The following is a 15,344-nucleotide window of genomic DNA, read 5'->3' as shown; positions in this document are numbered from 1 at the left end:
GACGGTGCACTCATGTATATAAAATAAATAAATAAATCTTTTTTAAAAAAAAAGAAGAAGAAAAAGAAAAAGGAGCGGAGAGGGCAGAGGTTTGCTTGACTCTATTCAGAGGCAGCTCTCAACAGAATGGGAGATTTCACTTGACGCTTCCTGGAAGGAGCCAATGGGGAGGCAGGAACCGCACCTGCAGCTGGGAGTCCCCTCCCCGCGGCTCTCCAACCTATCCTGACCACACCTATCCCTCCAGGAAGCCAGCTACAAGGGGCACCGTGCCAACAAAGTACTGTTTCTGGGGAACCTCAAGAAGCTACTATCCACGGGTACCTCTCGCTGGAATAACCGGCAGATGGCCCTGTGGGACCAGGTGAGTCTGCTCTTGGCCTGGGCATCACCCTGCGGCCCAGCCCCGCCTCCCTTCGCTCACATGGGTATGTCTTCATTCAGCCTCACACTCAGTCAGCGGGCAACAGAGCTGGGGTCCAGCCTTGTGCATCTCATTATTCAGGAAGGAGGTGGGGTCCCAAGAGAGGCTGGGGGTGGGGAGGAGGGGATAGAGGAAGGCAGGGGACATCTGGAGAGCAGGTCCAGTGCTCATAGAGACCCACTGTGGATGGAAGGTGAGCTGTTCTGTTAAGTGTTTTCAAGTGCTGGGGACAGAATGCAGGATCTCCCAACTACTTGCTGGATAAAGCCATCTTTCTTCTTCATTTGTTAAAATAAATGGGAAGCCAGACCTAGCTAGCACTTGGAGATGAAGGTAGGAGGGTTGAAAGCTACGTATTAAGTTCAAGTCTACCAAGTGAAAACTTATGTTCTAGAAAGCCTTAGTTACAGGGACAGCAAGTTCAAGGCCAGCCTCAACACCATCTCCCAGTTCTCAATTTTAAAAGAGATTTGTAGATGTAGCTCAGAGGTGGGGTGTTTTCCTAATAGCACCAATCCCTGGGTTTGATTTTCAATGCTGGAAAAAGAAAAAAGGAAAAGAAAAGGAAAACAAAAAATCAGTCCCAGACAGGAGAATTGCTCTGAGTTCAAGGCTAATGTAGACTACAGAGTGAAGCCCCATCTCAAATACTTTTCAAAAAGAAAAAAAGAACAAAATTGCTGGGCTGGAGAAATAGCTCAGCGGTTAAGAGCACTGACTGCTTTTCCAGAGGTTCTGAGTTCAATTCCCAGCAACCACATGGTGGCTCACAACCATCTGTAATGAGATCCGGTGCCCTCTTCTGTAGACAGCTACAGTGTACTCATATACACAAAATAAACAAGTTTTTTGAAAGAAAGAGAGAGAGAGAGAGAGAGAGAGAGAGAGAGAGAGAGAGAGAGAGAGAGAGAAAGAGAAAGAAAGAAAGAAAAAGAAAGAAAGAAAGGAAGAAAGAAAGAAAGAAAGAAAGAAAGAAAGGCTGACAAATATGACTGAGGAGCAAAGAGAACCCATGGGGCAGCTCACAACTCTAACTCTAGTTTCCTAGAGTCAGACGCCCTCTCTTGGTCTCCTTGGGCACTGCATGCACATGGTGCACAGACAAGCATACAGGCACAACACCCATACACATCAAATTTTAAAATGCCTAAAATTTTTTTTTTTATAAAATGCTGACAATATGGGGGTGGCACAGTACTGGCTAAACATCATGTCCTCCAGAGAATAATCTACAATTCTGTCTTGAGGACCAGGACCTCTTTCCAAAACATGTCCTATAGAACAGCAAGCTTTCTATCTCAGCAACAACCACACTCAAATACCCAGGGCAGCAGTTAGGACCTCAGGACCAACGGGGGTTCCAGGAGTGATGCTCCAGAAGTGACAGTCTCCCTTCCCTCGCAGGAAAACCTTTCTGTGCCCCTCACAGAGGAAGACCTGGATGGTTCTTCTGGTGTTCTCTTTCCCTTCTTTGACTCGGACACCAGCATGCTGTACATTGTGGGGAAGGTCAGTCTGTCATAGGAGGGAGGCAACCCTCTGGACCCCCCAATACAGGAGACAGAATGTGCTAAGCTTAGCTCCATGGATGGTCAGAAAACATCCCAGGGTCCTAAGAGGTACAGGGTGGAGAAGACACCTGGCCCTCTTTTCCTTCCTAGCTCCCTTAGGATCACCTAAAGCCAGGGCTTTGGTGTGACCCCACCCACCCAAGCATGTTCCTCCCAAACTCCTGGTCCAGGCGGTGGTTCTCAGTGGGGAGTCTTTACACTTGAAGCAGAATAGCTTTCCTTCCTTGGGTGGGGGTGTCCTATATCCAGAATCCCTGTTCCCTATTCAGTATGCCGGTAACGGCATCTCCAAGTGACTCTGACAATGGAAAATGTCCCCATGGCTGAGAGCCAGGGTGATCCCTGAGGCCAATCATCCTGACTTCCTCATGGTTGTCATATGGTGGGCTGGAGTTGCCCATCAGGGACTTAGCCTTGGCAACTGGCCAGGCCAAAGCTTTCTGGTGTCCCTGTATGATCTGAGCCCATCGTCGGCTGTCCACTCTGAAAGTCAGGATATTACTACTTAGTCACCAGGGCCAGTGCAGCACTCATGGCCCGGCTCTGACTCTCTGGGTTGCCCTCCCCAGGGAGATGGGAACATCCGCTACTATGAGGTAAGCATGGAGAAACCTCACCTGACCTACCTGACCGAGTACCGCTCCTACAACCCACAGAAGGGGATCGGTGAGTGGCACGCCAAAGCCATGTGGGGGTCAGGGTACCAGAACTAGGCCTTGGTGCAGGAATACACCAGGCAGGAAGGGGATGACAAAAGGGTCTGTGAGCTGCATCCATCTGTATCAGTGCTGAAGCTGGGACGAGTCGTGACAAGCAAGGCGTGTTGGGGCTCTTGGCTCTGGAAGTCCAAGGCGTTGCCTCTGGTGATGCCTCTTGCATTAGCAGATTCCTAAGGGTTTTGGCCAATGGAGGCCGGAGGTTCAAGGTCATCTTCGCCTGTATAGTAAATTTGAGGTCATGGCAGGCTTATGTAGCAAACAAACCTTGTAACAAACAAACAAAGGAAGAAGAAAAAAGCCTGGAGTGGCCATAGTAGGAACATTTAGAAAGCCAGGTATAAAGATATACATCTGTAATCCTAGGCCCAAGTATCAGGAGGTTATGACCAGCCTGGATTATGTAACAGCAAGACCCTGCCTCAAAAAAAAAAAAAAAAAAAAAAAAAAAAAAAAAAAAAAAAAAANAAACAAATGGGGATTTGTGCTGTATTTGCCAGTAATCTGAGCTTTCCAGAGATAGAAGCTGGAAGGTCAAGAGTTCAAGGCCACTCTCTGCTACATAACAAGTTTGAGGCCAGCCTTGGCTCCATGAGTTCCTGTCTCAAAAACAAAATACAAAAATAGCATTTAGGTTCTAGGCCTATGAGGATGGAAGTAGGAACCTTAGAGCAGAGTAGACTCATTTCAGGATCCAGCTGAAGTAGTTAAACCTAGAAAGAAGGTGGGGGCACTGCTAGATTGTGGAATCCTGGTTTGTTTACTGGCTCAGGACAGCCCGGCATAGCTATTGGTCAGGAGCTGTTCACAGAGGAGAGCTGGAGGGGGGGGGGGGTGCACGTTTCTGATCATAGGTGTGCAGTCTGCCTTTGCCCTGCCCACTGGGTCTCTGCGGCCCTAGCCAGACCAGGATTTCTCATCTCTCTTGCCCATCTGACCACAGGTATCATGCCAAAGAGAGGTCTCGATGTGTCTTCCTGCGAGATCTTCCGCTTCTATAAACTGATCACAACCAAAAGCCTCATCGAGCCAGTGTCCATGATTGTACCCCGAAGGGTAAGTGCGGCGGTGGGCCTGTCTCGGGGAGATACCCACCTGGAAGAACACAGACCCCCTGCCCTCCCTCCACCCACCCCCACCCCCCGCCCTTCTCAGGGTCAGCGTGAACTGCCCTGGGACCTGGAAGGCTGAGTCTCGTCCCACCTCTGCCCCTCAGCTGCCCAAGAACCTCCTCACAGCAGGGTTTGGGAGAGAGAGACTCCAAGGCTTAGTCCTCACTGTCCCCATTTCTTCTACAGTCAGAATCTTACCAAGAGGACATCTACCCGCCCACTGCAGCGGCCCAGCCCTCCCTGACAGCTCATGAGTGGCTCAGCGGGATGAACAGAGGTGAGGGAGGCTGGGAGCAGGCTGCTAGGCTAGGAAACTGGAGTCCTGGAGGTCCCAAGTAGCTGAGCGGGTTGGCCTGGCTCTTTATTTTGTTGTTGTACTCTAAAGACAGGTCCTGGTCAGCCAGCCCTGACCCCCACCCCCACCCCCCACCCCATGACTGGTTATAGATAATGCCAGGTGAGCAGAGGCTTTGTTCGCCTGGTCCCTAAACTCCTTCTGGTCAAGAGGATGTCCCTCCATAGAAAAAACGGCCACTGTGACTACAGAGTGTCTGGATGCCTTAGCCGCACTCTTCCTTCCTTCACCATTTCCTCCAGTTACTCTGTGGCCCGAGATTCTCTAAGCAATAGACCATGCATGCCCTGACCAGAGTCCGCCCCGTTCTTGTAAGCAGAAGGAGCCCGATGCAGGCTCCGTCCGCACCTCCACAGCACCCCCTCTTCACTTCATGCATCCATAGAGCATGGGAGGCCTACTACGACAGGCCTCTTCTCAGTGTGTGTGGCCCCCCATCTCCTCTGTCTGCCTGAAGATGTCAAAAATCAAAAAACAAACAAAAACAAAAAAAAAAAACCTATTTTCTACTTAATAAATAGCAGAAGATAGTGGATCTCTCTCTCTCTCTCTCTTTTTTTTTTTTTTTTTTTTTTTTTTTTTTTTTTTTTTTTTTTTTTTGGTTTTTCAAGACAGGGTTTCTCTGTGTAGCTTTGGCTGTCCTGGAACTCACTCTGTAGACCAGGCTGGCCTTGAACTCAGAAATTCACCTGCCTCTGCCTCCCAAGTGCTGGGATTAAAGGTGTGCACCACCACACAAGTGGGTCTCTCTTTACAAAGCAAAGCCAAGGCCAGGCATGCCCGAGGGAGAGCTGAGGCAGGAAGACCATTGGTACACAGCCACCCAGAACTACAGAATACGACCCTGTCTAGGGATAGAAGGGAGAGAGAAAGGACAGGCTTTGTTTGAGGACCTCATGCATGAGGAGGCCGCTCCAGCGTATGCGCTATGCTGTCCTGCATGCTAGCTTTCTTTCCCACGCATGTGCTTCACATGTTGGTACCTGACTGCCCTGGGATGGGTTCACACCTGTCTACTGTCTACTGCCTCTGCTGTGTCTCTGGTGCCAGCCTGTGTCCATATGCATTTACCCACGGCCACTCAGCCCTATTCACAGCCTCCTGCTTCCACCCCCCAGGGCCTATCATGATGTCCCTTAGACCCGGCTCCGAGCTGCTGGACTCCCAGACACTGCCTCCAGAGAGACCCCTCTCCAATTCTATGGTCCAAGTTTCACCTCAGCCCTTAGAACCCATGAAACAGCCGGCCGAAGACGGTGACCAGGCGCCCTTCTCTCTACTGGAAGAGAAGGTACCAAAGTGGACCGCGGAGCATCATCTGGGAGAGAAGTCCTGCCTCACTAATGGCTTTGATGTTTTCAAATGCTCCCCACCAAAGACAGAAAATGAGGTAGGAGGGGAGAGGCCTGCAGGATGGGAGAGAGTGGTAGGCTGTGAGGGAAATGACAGAAGGCAGCCAGCTGCATGGCTGGACTGGGCCTTAACTCACTTAGGGAATTCAGTCACCACATGGGCTCTGAACAGCAGCCATACACCAAGATGACAGATGTGTATAATACGGTGATGAGAACTATCTGTGAAATGCAGAAGATACAACTTGGTGCCATTATGGTCCTAGTACAGCACTGAGTTTTGGAGACTTATTTTTCGAGCCCGGGTGCATTAAGCATCCACTGTATGTGTGAGGTTGGTGTAATACCACTGTGGACAGACTGCTAAGGGAGAGAGCCTCAGTCAGCTTCAGTTCCCACACCATAAAAAGAGGTGCTAAGGAGATGTCACAGGGGCTTTAGGGAATAGCAGAGACCCTTGGGGTGCCCAGCATCTAATGGCTATTTTGTACAGTGATAATTATGGTAAGGAATTAGTTTTTACTTCCAAGAGGAGAAAACAGACTCAGGACAGGTGAGATAACTTGCCTGTGTGTTAGCAAAGCACCTGGCAGGAGCAACTTAAAGGAAGTTTATTTGGGCTCACAGTTCCAGGGCACAGCCCAGCATGGTGAAGAAGGCAGCAGCAGGAGCTTAGGGCAGTGGGTTACATCCACAAGCTGGAGGCGAACAGAGATAAATGCTGGCACTCAGCTTTCAGGCCAGAATCCCATCCCATTTGTTAATGCTACCCACAGTTAGGGTGGGTCAATCTAGTAACTCCATAGGTGATTCTAGATCCTGCTGCATTGTTAAAATTGACTACAGAGTCCTGTGATGGAAAAAAAAAAAAAGTTTTCAGGCTTCCGGTCCAAAGAGCCTTTGCTCTCCCCTTCAGGGATCTGGGAAGGACAAATAGGATACAAACAAGCTATCAGAACTTCACTGTTGGGTAAAGCAAGCAAGGGTTTCGTCACGGCTCAGAAGTGACTGTTCCTTGCTAATAATTTAACCACTGTCACCAAGTCAAAAGTGTGTGGCTTAGCCTCTGTGTTGTGGCCTATCCTGGCCACCCAGATGACCTCTCCCTCTTCATTGTGCTTCACAGCTGCTGCAGATGTTCTACCGGCAACAGGAGGAGATCCGGAGGCTCCGGGAACTGTTAATCCAGAGAGAAGTCCAGACCAAGCAGCTGGAACTAGAAATCAAAAACCTTCGGATGGCTCTGAGCAGTGCTCTCCTCCACCCTTGCCCTCAGGGACACCAATAGGCTCTGTGGAGAGAGAGAGGTCCAGCACCGAGCCGCAATTCACTGAGAACAACCACTATTTCTATAGTTTATACCAGTAAAACAAAACTCTCAGTTGCTGAAAGAGATCCCAGTGGGACGTGGTGCCGCTTTCCTGTCGCCTTCTCCAATCTGCAGTTCCTACCCTGGCTGGTTTAGATTACGCCCTACCTTCTGCTGGATTCTGGTTTTAAGGGTTGGTGAGGAGCTATGACCTCCCAGAGTGAAGATTTGGCCCGATTCTAAACCACAGGCAGGCGGCCAAACCCATCCTTCCAACCAGAATCAGCCACATGTGGGTAGATCGTCCCATAGGTGGGGACACAGACCTCAGAGCTGAGTCCATGTCTGTTGACTACAGGAGGGCAGGAACGGACTTCCACCCAGGGTATCTAAAGTCCTCTGGGAGGTAAGGAGGCCCAGCACTGGATGTGGCAAAGCCCCATGGCCAGCCACCAGTAAGGGCTCTGGTTGACTGCACTGGGTGAGAAAATGGCGCCTGGTCTGAAAGCCTGCGACCGATGCTCCCTTGTGTGTCTTGTGCTTGGTTCTGAGGCTCTTTTCTTTCTTGGTGCAAAACAAGCCGAGCTGGTGCCTGAGACTTGAGACAAGGCTTACCATAGGAGGTACCCATCCCCCATACCTCCTGGACAAGCAGACAGAGTCCCCCCCTCCACCCCTCCCCTCTGGACAGATAGTTTCCCCCATCACTCAGGGTCATGCTGGAGCTCAAGCGAGAATTTCAGGGGCCATCCAGGCTAACAGGTTCCGACCCACGTTGTCCATTAGCACCCCTCTGGATGCACATACTGATGACCGGACCTGCCCACTAAAGCTGACCCTGCAGTGGAGGGTACGGCCCTCTGAACAAGCTGCCTGGGTGGCTTCTGTTCATGGGAATGGAGACGCTTTTAGCTAGCATCCTACTCCTGTGTTGGCAATGGAAGCAGTACAAAGCTGACTCCCACACGACCACGTCACTCACCGTCGCTGGTATCTGCACACACCAGGGTCCTGTGCTCCTTGGTTTATTCTCCATCCCTACACTACACTGGGACTCTATGCCCAGCGATGAGCTAGCTATGCTTGCCTTCCTTGTGCTCCTGAGTATGGCAGGGACCTGGAGCTCCTGGGATGGCACGCTCTCTCTCCCTTCATTTGTGGCCAGTATGTCAGTCTGTAAAGCTCCAACCCCATGCTCAGAAGGCAGGAGGGCCACATAGTAAAGACACCAGCCCAAAACCACTGGCTGCCTCTTATGTGTGGCTAGGGTGGGGTCCAGTGAGCTTCCCATCATATCTCTGTACAACACCATCCCCTCAAAAAAAAAAAAAAAAAAAAAAGCTGTCCCCACTGTAAGGGACCCAGACCCAGACCTCACATTCAGGAACAGGTCACAGGTGGCTATGAACAAAATTATATGTTGTTTCTTGTTCTGTTGTTTTTTTTTTTTTTACATCTAGAATAAATTATTTAAATTATTTCATAGCAAGGGAGAGGGATATTTGTCATCTTTTTTTTTCTTTTGAAGATTTTGTCATATTTTTTTAAGATTATGTTTTTATGTTCTTGGGCTAATGGAGCAACACTGCCCCCTGAGACAGTGACCACCCAAGCAGCAAAGCCGCCCTCGGCTCCTTCCTTCTTGCCTTGGGAGCTTTCTTTCTGATGACTCAGGAACTTTGTGTGAATGAGGAAGAACGCTTGGAGATGAGCTTGTACCCACCTTAGCTCTACAATAATTCTGCTTCCTGGAACAAAACTTGAGGTTGTATCCCAGAGGGAAACGGGAATCGAGAAACGGACCTATGCTTTTCATATGAAACCGTGCCTGAAGCCATTTGAGTGAGTGATTGAATGTTTCTTAAATTCCTTGTACCTTTGTAAAAAAGTAAATTAAAAAAATAATTAAGAAATAAAAGTTAACATAGACACAGAATCGTGCAATGTAAGAATATGACAATCTACTGTGGGTGGTAATTCCTGCCTGTAATCCCAGTACGTGGAAGGCTGAGGCAGAAAGATTGAAAATTCCAGACCAGCTTGGGCAAAGGAGTCTAAGACTCTGCCTCAACCAAAATAATAATAATAAATAATAACACCAGACTCGATATTGCAATGCTTGGCGATTTCCTTTTTGTTAATTCATTCTACAAGTACCAATTTAGCACTAGGTGTCTGGACCAGATGATACTGGACCAGGTTGGCCAACTGGTCAGTAAGGTCCGAATACCCTTGAAGCACTTCCTCTTGTGTTTGAGAGAATTCGTGAGGGACAGGATGGGGCAGGATGGTCAGGAGGCTGTGGGTGGAGAATGGACGCTTCCTGAAGGAGGAGATAAGCCACACCTCCATGTGAATGGGAGACAGTGAGCAGCAGCTATACCTTAAGCAGGAACTGCAAAATCCCCTGGTTGGAAGCAGGGTGGGTCATTCACCCATCGGCAAGAGATATCAGAGCATCTTCAGGGCCTGGGGCTTTGAAGTGTTAGCCTGAAGATAATTGGGGCTTCTTGGAAGTATGTTCCAACTTCACCCCCGCCCCCTGCCTGCCCCAACATGGCTGACCATAGGGAGGAAGCACTACAGGAAAAGAACAAAATGAGGTGTAGAAAATGTGGGCCCTCTGGGCAGGCTACACCACCTACCACGCACCTCCGCAGTTTACCAGAAGCCCAGCATCAACAAGCCGGAAGCCAACCTTCCAGTGAGCCCATCCGTGCAAGCACCTGCGTTCCTATCTATAGTGACCTCCTCCTCCTCAAGGTGAGAAAGAATGGAAGGACGCTGTACCGCGGATCCAGCACTAGGTGGGACCAAGCATCAACTCTCCAGCAGGTCATCGCCCCTCCAGCTTGCCACTGGGAGCTGGGTCGCCCGCCCCGCCCCGCCCCGCCCCTCCCCGAGCAAGGTTTCGATTTCTGCACCAACCCAACCCGACCACACTGCACAGAGAACAGTGGTTGCCACTGAGAATGGCGAGCGAGACTACCGAGGCGCGGGCGCCCTTTCAGCCCGACGGGGCGTATGGCTGGCGCTGTCCGGAGCACAGCGAACGCCCGGCTGAGCTCTTCTGTCGCCGCTGCGGGCGCTGCGTGTGCGCGCTCTGCCCGGTTCTGGGTGCGCACCGCGGCCACCCGGTGGGCCTGGCCGAGGAGGAGGCTGTGCGCGTGCAGGTGGGAAGCCGCGAGGGCGTGCGTGCACCGCAGGTCTGGGCGGGCGGAGATTGAGCACAGGAGTAACGGTCAAAGGAGCGCCAAATCCCGTTAGGACAGGGAAACTAAAGGGGGGCCCTGAGGTCCTCTAGATAGTAGACAGTAGGATCGGGAGGCAGAACCCTATGGAAGTGCAAAAGTTGCTCAAACCACCAGCGAAGCTTCCCAAGATTGGCTTGGGGTACAGGAGGCTCAAGCTGGTTAGTACTCACACGTCCTTTACCGCTTCTGCTAGGGCAGCTCCCCGACCAGAGTCGAGGACGCGGGAGGGACGTTCGCCTAACAGCACAGGGGAGGATGAAGTTGGAAAATTGGGAGTTTACAGCCAACCTGTGCTATGTAGAGAGACTATCTCAAAAGACCAGATTGTAGAAAAAGAAAACTGTATGTATGCGTTTGTTCCATGAAGCCTGGAAATGTCTCTGGACCCTGGAGTTCATAAAAGGCCATTCTGAACTGGGGCCTGATGGCCTATATTATTTTGCTAAATCAGTAAGGTCCCTCTTCCTGCCTTGAATCCGGCTCCTCCCTCTATGCAAACACACCACTGTCCCCTCCCCGACCCCACCCACGGAAGAGGCTTGTTAATCACAGCCTTATCTTCTATAGATAACGAGAAAGCAGGACCCCCAGCCGGCTGCCCTGGCACTGCAGAACCTATTCTCCTCTCTGCATTTGAGGAAGGCAAGCTAGCCAGAACCTTCTGAACCCCTGGGGCTGATTTTATCATGTTTATCTCCAAGAAGTCTTTGTAATTCTGCCCAAAGCACCTTCCATTCTGCTCTCCCCTGACTTAACCACCCTTGACAAGACTACAACTCCAATCCGAATTGGGCCTGAGTGAGGACAGTCTGACTAGTGGAGTCCTGCCCCTGCTTCCAGAACCTTCCTTCAGCAACTGCGAAATGACTGCTAATAAGGATCCTCAAATGCTGCTACTCAAGACCCAAGGCTATGCGTCAACCTAGGCACCCTTCCTCTGTCTATCCACAGAGCCATTCCTTCATCAAGCACACACTCAGCACTCAGCGCCATGGCTTGTACCGTGAGCCAAGTCACAAGTCAGATCCTCCCCACATCTGGATGAGTTAGTTGCCAGGTTGGTCATGGGTAGGATAGTAGCACTGCAATGTATTAGATATCATACTAGGGAGCCCAGGGTGGTGGCCAGTGAGAGCCAGAAAATAGAACTTGGGGCAGGAAGCCACGCAAGCACTTCCCCAGGGAAGTGCCATTGGGTGCACATGAGCTCTTCTGTCGCCACTGCGGCCGCTGCGTGTGTGCGCTCTGCCGGGTTCTTGGTGCGCACCACCACCACCCTGTGGGCCTGGCCTAGGAGGAGGCTGTGCGCGTTCAGGTGGGAAGCCGCGAGGGCGTGCGTGCACCGCAGGTCTGGGCGGGCAGAGTTTGAGCACAGGAGTAACCGTCAAGGGAGCACTTTGAGGGGTAAATAGAATTTCATGGGATCAGGAGACAGAGATTCCATTGGCTGGAGGTGGATGGAGGTCCTAAACCAGAGAGCTAGGGTATCCTTGGGCCAGCTTGAGCAATAGGTGGCTTAGATGTCCCAGTGGATGAGTATGTGGAAGCTGAAGCCAAGGCTGACCCCCTTCCCTGTCCCCATTTACCACCGCGGCAAATGCTTGTTGGATGCTATCATGGCAAAGTGACCTGCACTGAGCATGTGCGGCTGGCCAGCCACTCTGATCTCATTTACTCCGCACAGCATCCCTGCTTGCGATGGAGGAAACGGGATTTTGAGCACATGGCTGTAGAGCGAGGACTAGGACCTAGGTTTATTCTTCCTCTAGAGCTCATAACGCCTGCCAGCCTCCTTGAGCTTCCAGCTCTCCCCCTGGAAATTGACATGCCTTAGTCTTACTCTTGGCTGATTAAGAGTCCAGACCTCGAGGGCTGGAGAGATTGCTCAGCGGTTAAGAGCACTGACTGCTCTTCCAGAGTTCCTGAGTTCAATTCCCAGCAACCACATGGTGGCTCACAACCATCTGTAAAGAGATCTGGCACCCTCTTCTGGTGTGTCTGAAGACAGCTATAGGGTATTCATATACATAAAATAAATAATTCTTAAAAAAAAAAAAAAAAGTTCAGGCCCCACCCCCCACCCCTGTTCTCATGAGTTAGGCCCAGGTGACAAGTGGAAGACCAGCTGTAGAGAAGGCTAAGGTGGAAATAGCTACCCCTTGGAGGGAAGAGACCCAAACCAGGTATTAGAAAAATAGTAACTTCTAAAAGCTGACAAACAGAAATAGGAGCCAGGCATCCAGGCTGTGGCATCCGTGACCAAGGCTTGTGGGGCAGAGGGCCAGAGGCTCTGCTCACCCTGCACCGCATCACTTGACTTTGGGCAAGCTACTCACCTGCAGAGCCCCAGGCACTTCTGCTGGAGAAGAATTCAGGGCAGAGGTGGGTTAGTGGTTTACCAAAGTGGCTCAGCAGGTGAAGGTCCCCTTGCCAAGCCTGGAGTTCAGTCCCTGGTGGAGAGACTGGAAGCTCGTTAGCTTGAAAGTGACAGTTTCCCTTTTTCTCCTGACCCTTCTCACAGAAACTAATCGGGGACTGTTTAGAGTGTTTGGCAACCAAGAAGAGGCAACATGCGGACAACATAGCCCATTTGGAAGACGCCGGGGAAAGGCTCAAGGCAAGTGGATCCATGCTCAGGGCAGATGTCCACATATCCCCCCAGGGTCTAAGTATTCATTAATGTGGAGCCCCAGGAAAACAAGGACTAGCCTCAAAACAAGCTGGTAGGATTTGGAGCACCCATGACTTAAAGGGTCTTGAAAGAACACAAAATTAGACATTTTAGAACAAGATCACAAAGAAAGCACGCATGCAGGTGGGTGGCCCTGAAGGTCTGTTTCTCAAGCTTTGTGAAGACTCAGCCTCTGCCCCACAGCTCACTGGGCAGTGGTCCAGTTTCCTCACATCCACCAAAGCCAGGGCAAGCAAACACCCAGAGGTGGTACTCACTTATAATTCCACAACATGGGAGGCTGAGACCCAAGGATCACAAGTTCAAGGCTAGCCTGAGTGACATTACTTCTAAGTTTATGAACATGGGATACCCCCCTGGTTTATTTAGGCCCCTTTGTTTGATCAATGTCTGTAGTAAACAACATATTCAACACATAGTATTCAAACTTTGTATGTTTTCAATGTATTTTTTAAATTTATTTTAATTTGTGTGTGTGTCTTTGTCTTTGTGTCTGCCACCCTGTGATTGGGTGCCCACAAATGCCAGAATAGGGAGGGCATGAGATCACCCGGAGCTGGAGCTGCCCAGTGTGGATGTGGGTGCTGGGATCCAAATTCAGGATGTCCGCAAGAGCAGCACTCTACCACCTAACGCAAGCCCCCAAGACTTTCTCGGTTTTTCTTCTTACATCAGACAGGGCACAAACATTCTGTTGAACACTGGCTGGTGGCATCTGCGGCAGAGGAAGCTGCTCTGGACTTAGTGGCCTACCCCGGGGAAAGTTTCCTTTGATGTGGAAACTAACCCACGGAGCTCTGTAATCAGAAATCAGGTTCAGATGTGGTCGGTCCAAAGTCTATTGTGCAGAAGCCAATAACCCAGCCTGATCAAACACTCCTTTCCAGGGGACAGTTAAAGCCATGGTTGTCAATCTCCAGCCCATACTCTCTAAGGCTGTGTGCTTCCCTGCGGTGGCTCTTCAGAAGTCAGTGCATTCGTGTGGCAGGGGTGACCCTGCACTCAACACTTGCCTGCAGCCCTAGATGCTGCCTCTCCCAGTACTGGGCAGCAATGACTCACAGCAGCACTGTTCTCTCTGAATCTCCCATTTTGTGCAGTGAAGTTTACTTGTTGTTTGGGGATAGGGCTTTACCAGCAGCCTGTGTCTTCCAGGTTGGCCTTGTGTGTATGTGTTCATGCATGTATTCATGCAGGTGAGTGTGCATGTATGTGCATGCTATCATGGGGGCCAGAGCTCAACTTCAAGTGTCTTCCTCAGCTTTTCAGACAGGCTCTCTCACTGAATGCCAAACTCACAGGTTCAACTATGGGGACTGGTCTTCAAGCCCCAGGGCTCCCAGGATCTGCCTGTCTCTGCCTCCTCAGTACTGGGATCATAGGTGCAGTCAGCCATTCCCAGCTTTTAAAAAAAAAAATTCATCTTTATTTTATGTGTATGAGTGTTTTGCCTTAGTGTATGTTTATGTAACGCATTGTCCATGGAGGTCCTGGAAATGGAGTTACAGATTGCTGTGAGCCACCACGTAGGAGCTGGGAAGCAAACCCAGGTCCTCTGTAAGAGCAGCAAATGTTCTTAACTGCTGAGCCATCTCTCCAGCCCACGCCCAGCTCTTATGTCAGTCCTGGAGATTCGAACTCAGGTCCCTGTGCCTGAGCAGCAAGCGTTTAGTCTCCCCAGCCTCTATACTCTTTTTTTTTTTAATCTCTTTGTTTAAGCAGTTTTATTACATTTCATTTGAGGGGGAAGGGAAGGGAGAAGGAGGGGGAGATAGAGAGGGGGAAGGAGAAAGAATGTATGTATGACTGTGCATGCCGCAGCCCACCCATGGAGTTCAGAGGACAACTCACAGACGTTGGGTCTCTCCTCCCATGGATCTCAGGGATTCCATTCATGTTGGCAGACTTGGTGCCTTTACCCAGTGAACCACAACCAGTCCTTTCTTAACCTTTCTGTTGTTTTGAGACAGAGTTTTTTTTTTTTTTTTTTTTTTTTTTCTGTGTACCCAGGAATGTCCTAGAACTAGCTTTGTAGACCAAGCTGGCCTTGAACTCAGAGATTCTCCCTGCCTCTGCCTCCTGGGACTAAAGGTGTGTGCGATTTATGCCAAGTTCGGGGGGTATTTCTATATGATCTAGGCTGCTCTTGAAGTCACTGTGTAGACCAGGCTTGAATTTATGAGAATCCACCTGCCTCTGCTTTCTGACTGCTGAAATTACAAGCTGTTCACCACAGTGCCCAGCTTGCCTCTAACCTTAATTCTCCTGCTCCATCCTCTCCGATGCTGGGAGTACAGACATGTGCCACTATGTCATCCTTTGATACTTTATAAATAGGGGAGAAAAGGGGGGGAGCCAGCTGAAGCAAACATGAGGGGTTTAGAACATGCAGTCTGTCCCAACAGAAAGACCCGTAAGAGATGCATGTCTAAGCCACACAAAATGGTACACCTGGTAGTCCAGGCTGCATGAGAAGCTGAGACAGGAGGACAGACTGAACCATGGAAGTTCAAGGCCAGCCTAGGCAATATAGTGAGACTCTACCTCAAAAAGAAAATA

At 50.3% G+C, this 15,344-nt stretch overlaps 2 protein-coding genes across 5 annotated transcripts in view; both read left to right on the top strand.

The window, feature by feature from the left end:
* Coro2a (coronin 2A) overlaps positions 1-6,923 on the top strand; it is a 52,606-nt gene extending 45,683 nt beyond the window's left edge. For all 3 annotated transcript variants that reach the window (XM_021160099.1, XM_021160098.1, XM_021160097.1), the window contains 7 exons: positions 248-364; positions 1,829-1,933; positions 2,565-2,661; positions 3,655-3,767; positions 4,010-4,100; positions 5,297-5,568; positions 6,657-6,923. In XM_021160099.1, the coding sequence (XP_021015758.1) occupies positions 248-364; positions 1,829-1,933; positions 2,565-2,661; positions 3,655-3,767; positions 4,010-4,100; positions 5,297-5,568; positions 6,657-6,818 (957 nt within the window). In that variant the 3' untranslated portion in view covers positions 6,819-6,923. The remainder of the gene's footprint in view (positions 1-247; positions 365-1,828; positions 1,934-2,564; positions 2,662-3,654; positions 3,768-4,009; positions 4,101-5,296; positions 5,569-6,656) is intronic.
* Positions 6,924-9,756: 2,833 nt separating this feature from the next.
* The window catches only part of Trim14 (tripartite motif containing 14), a 23,233-nt gene continuing 17,645 nt past the window's right edge, over positions 9,757-15,344 (top strand). Inside the window, exons 1-2 of one of the 2 annotated variants that reach the window (XM_021160100.2) lie at positions 9,757-10,012; positions 12,615-12,710. In XM_021160100.2, coding sequence (XP_021015759.1) covers positions 9,812-10,012; positions 12,615-12,710 — 297 coding nt within the window. In that variant the 5' untranslated portion in view covers positions 9,757-9,811. Of the gene's footprint in view, positions 10,013-10,037; positions 10,252-12,614; positions 12,711-15,344 lie in introns of those variants that run through there. The other variant, XM_021160101.2, reaches the window with a different exon arrangement.

This window comes from Mus caroli, chromosome 4 (assembly GCF_900094665.2).
Source record: "Mus caroli chromosome 4, CAROLI_EIJ_v1.1, whole genome shotgun sequence".
Taxonomy (NCBI): Eukaryota; Metazoa; Chordata; class Mammalia; order Rodentia; family Muridae; genus Mus; species Mus caroli.
This window is presented reverse-complemented; position numbering and strand designations above follow the sequence as displayed.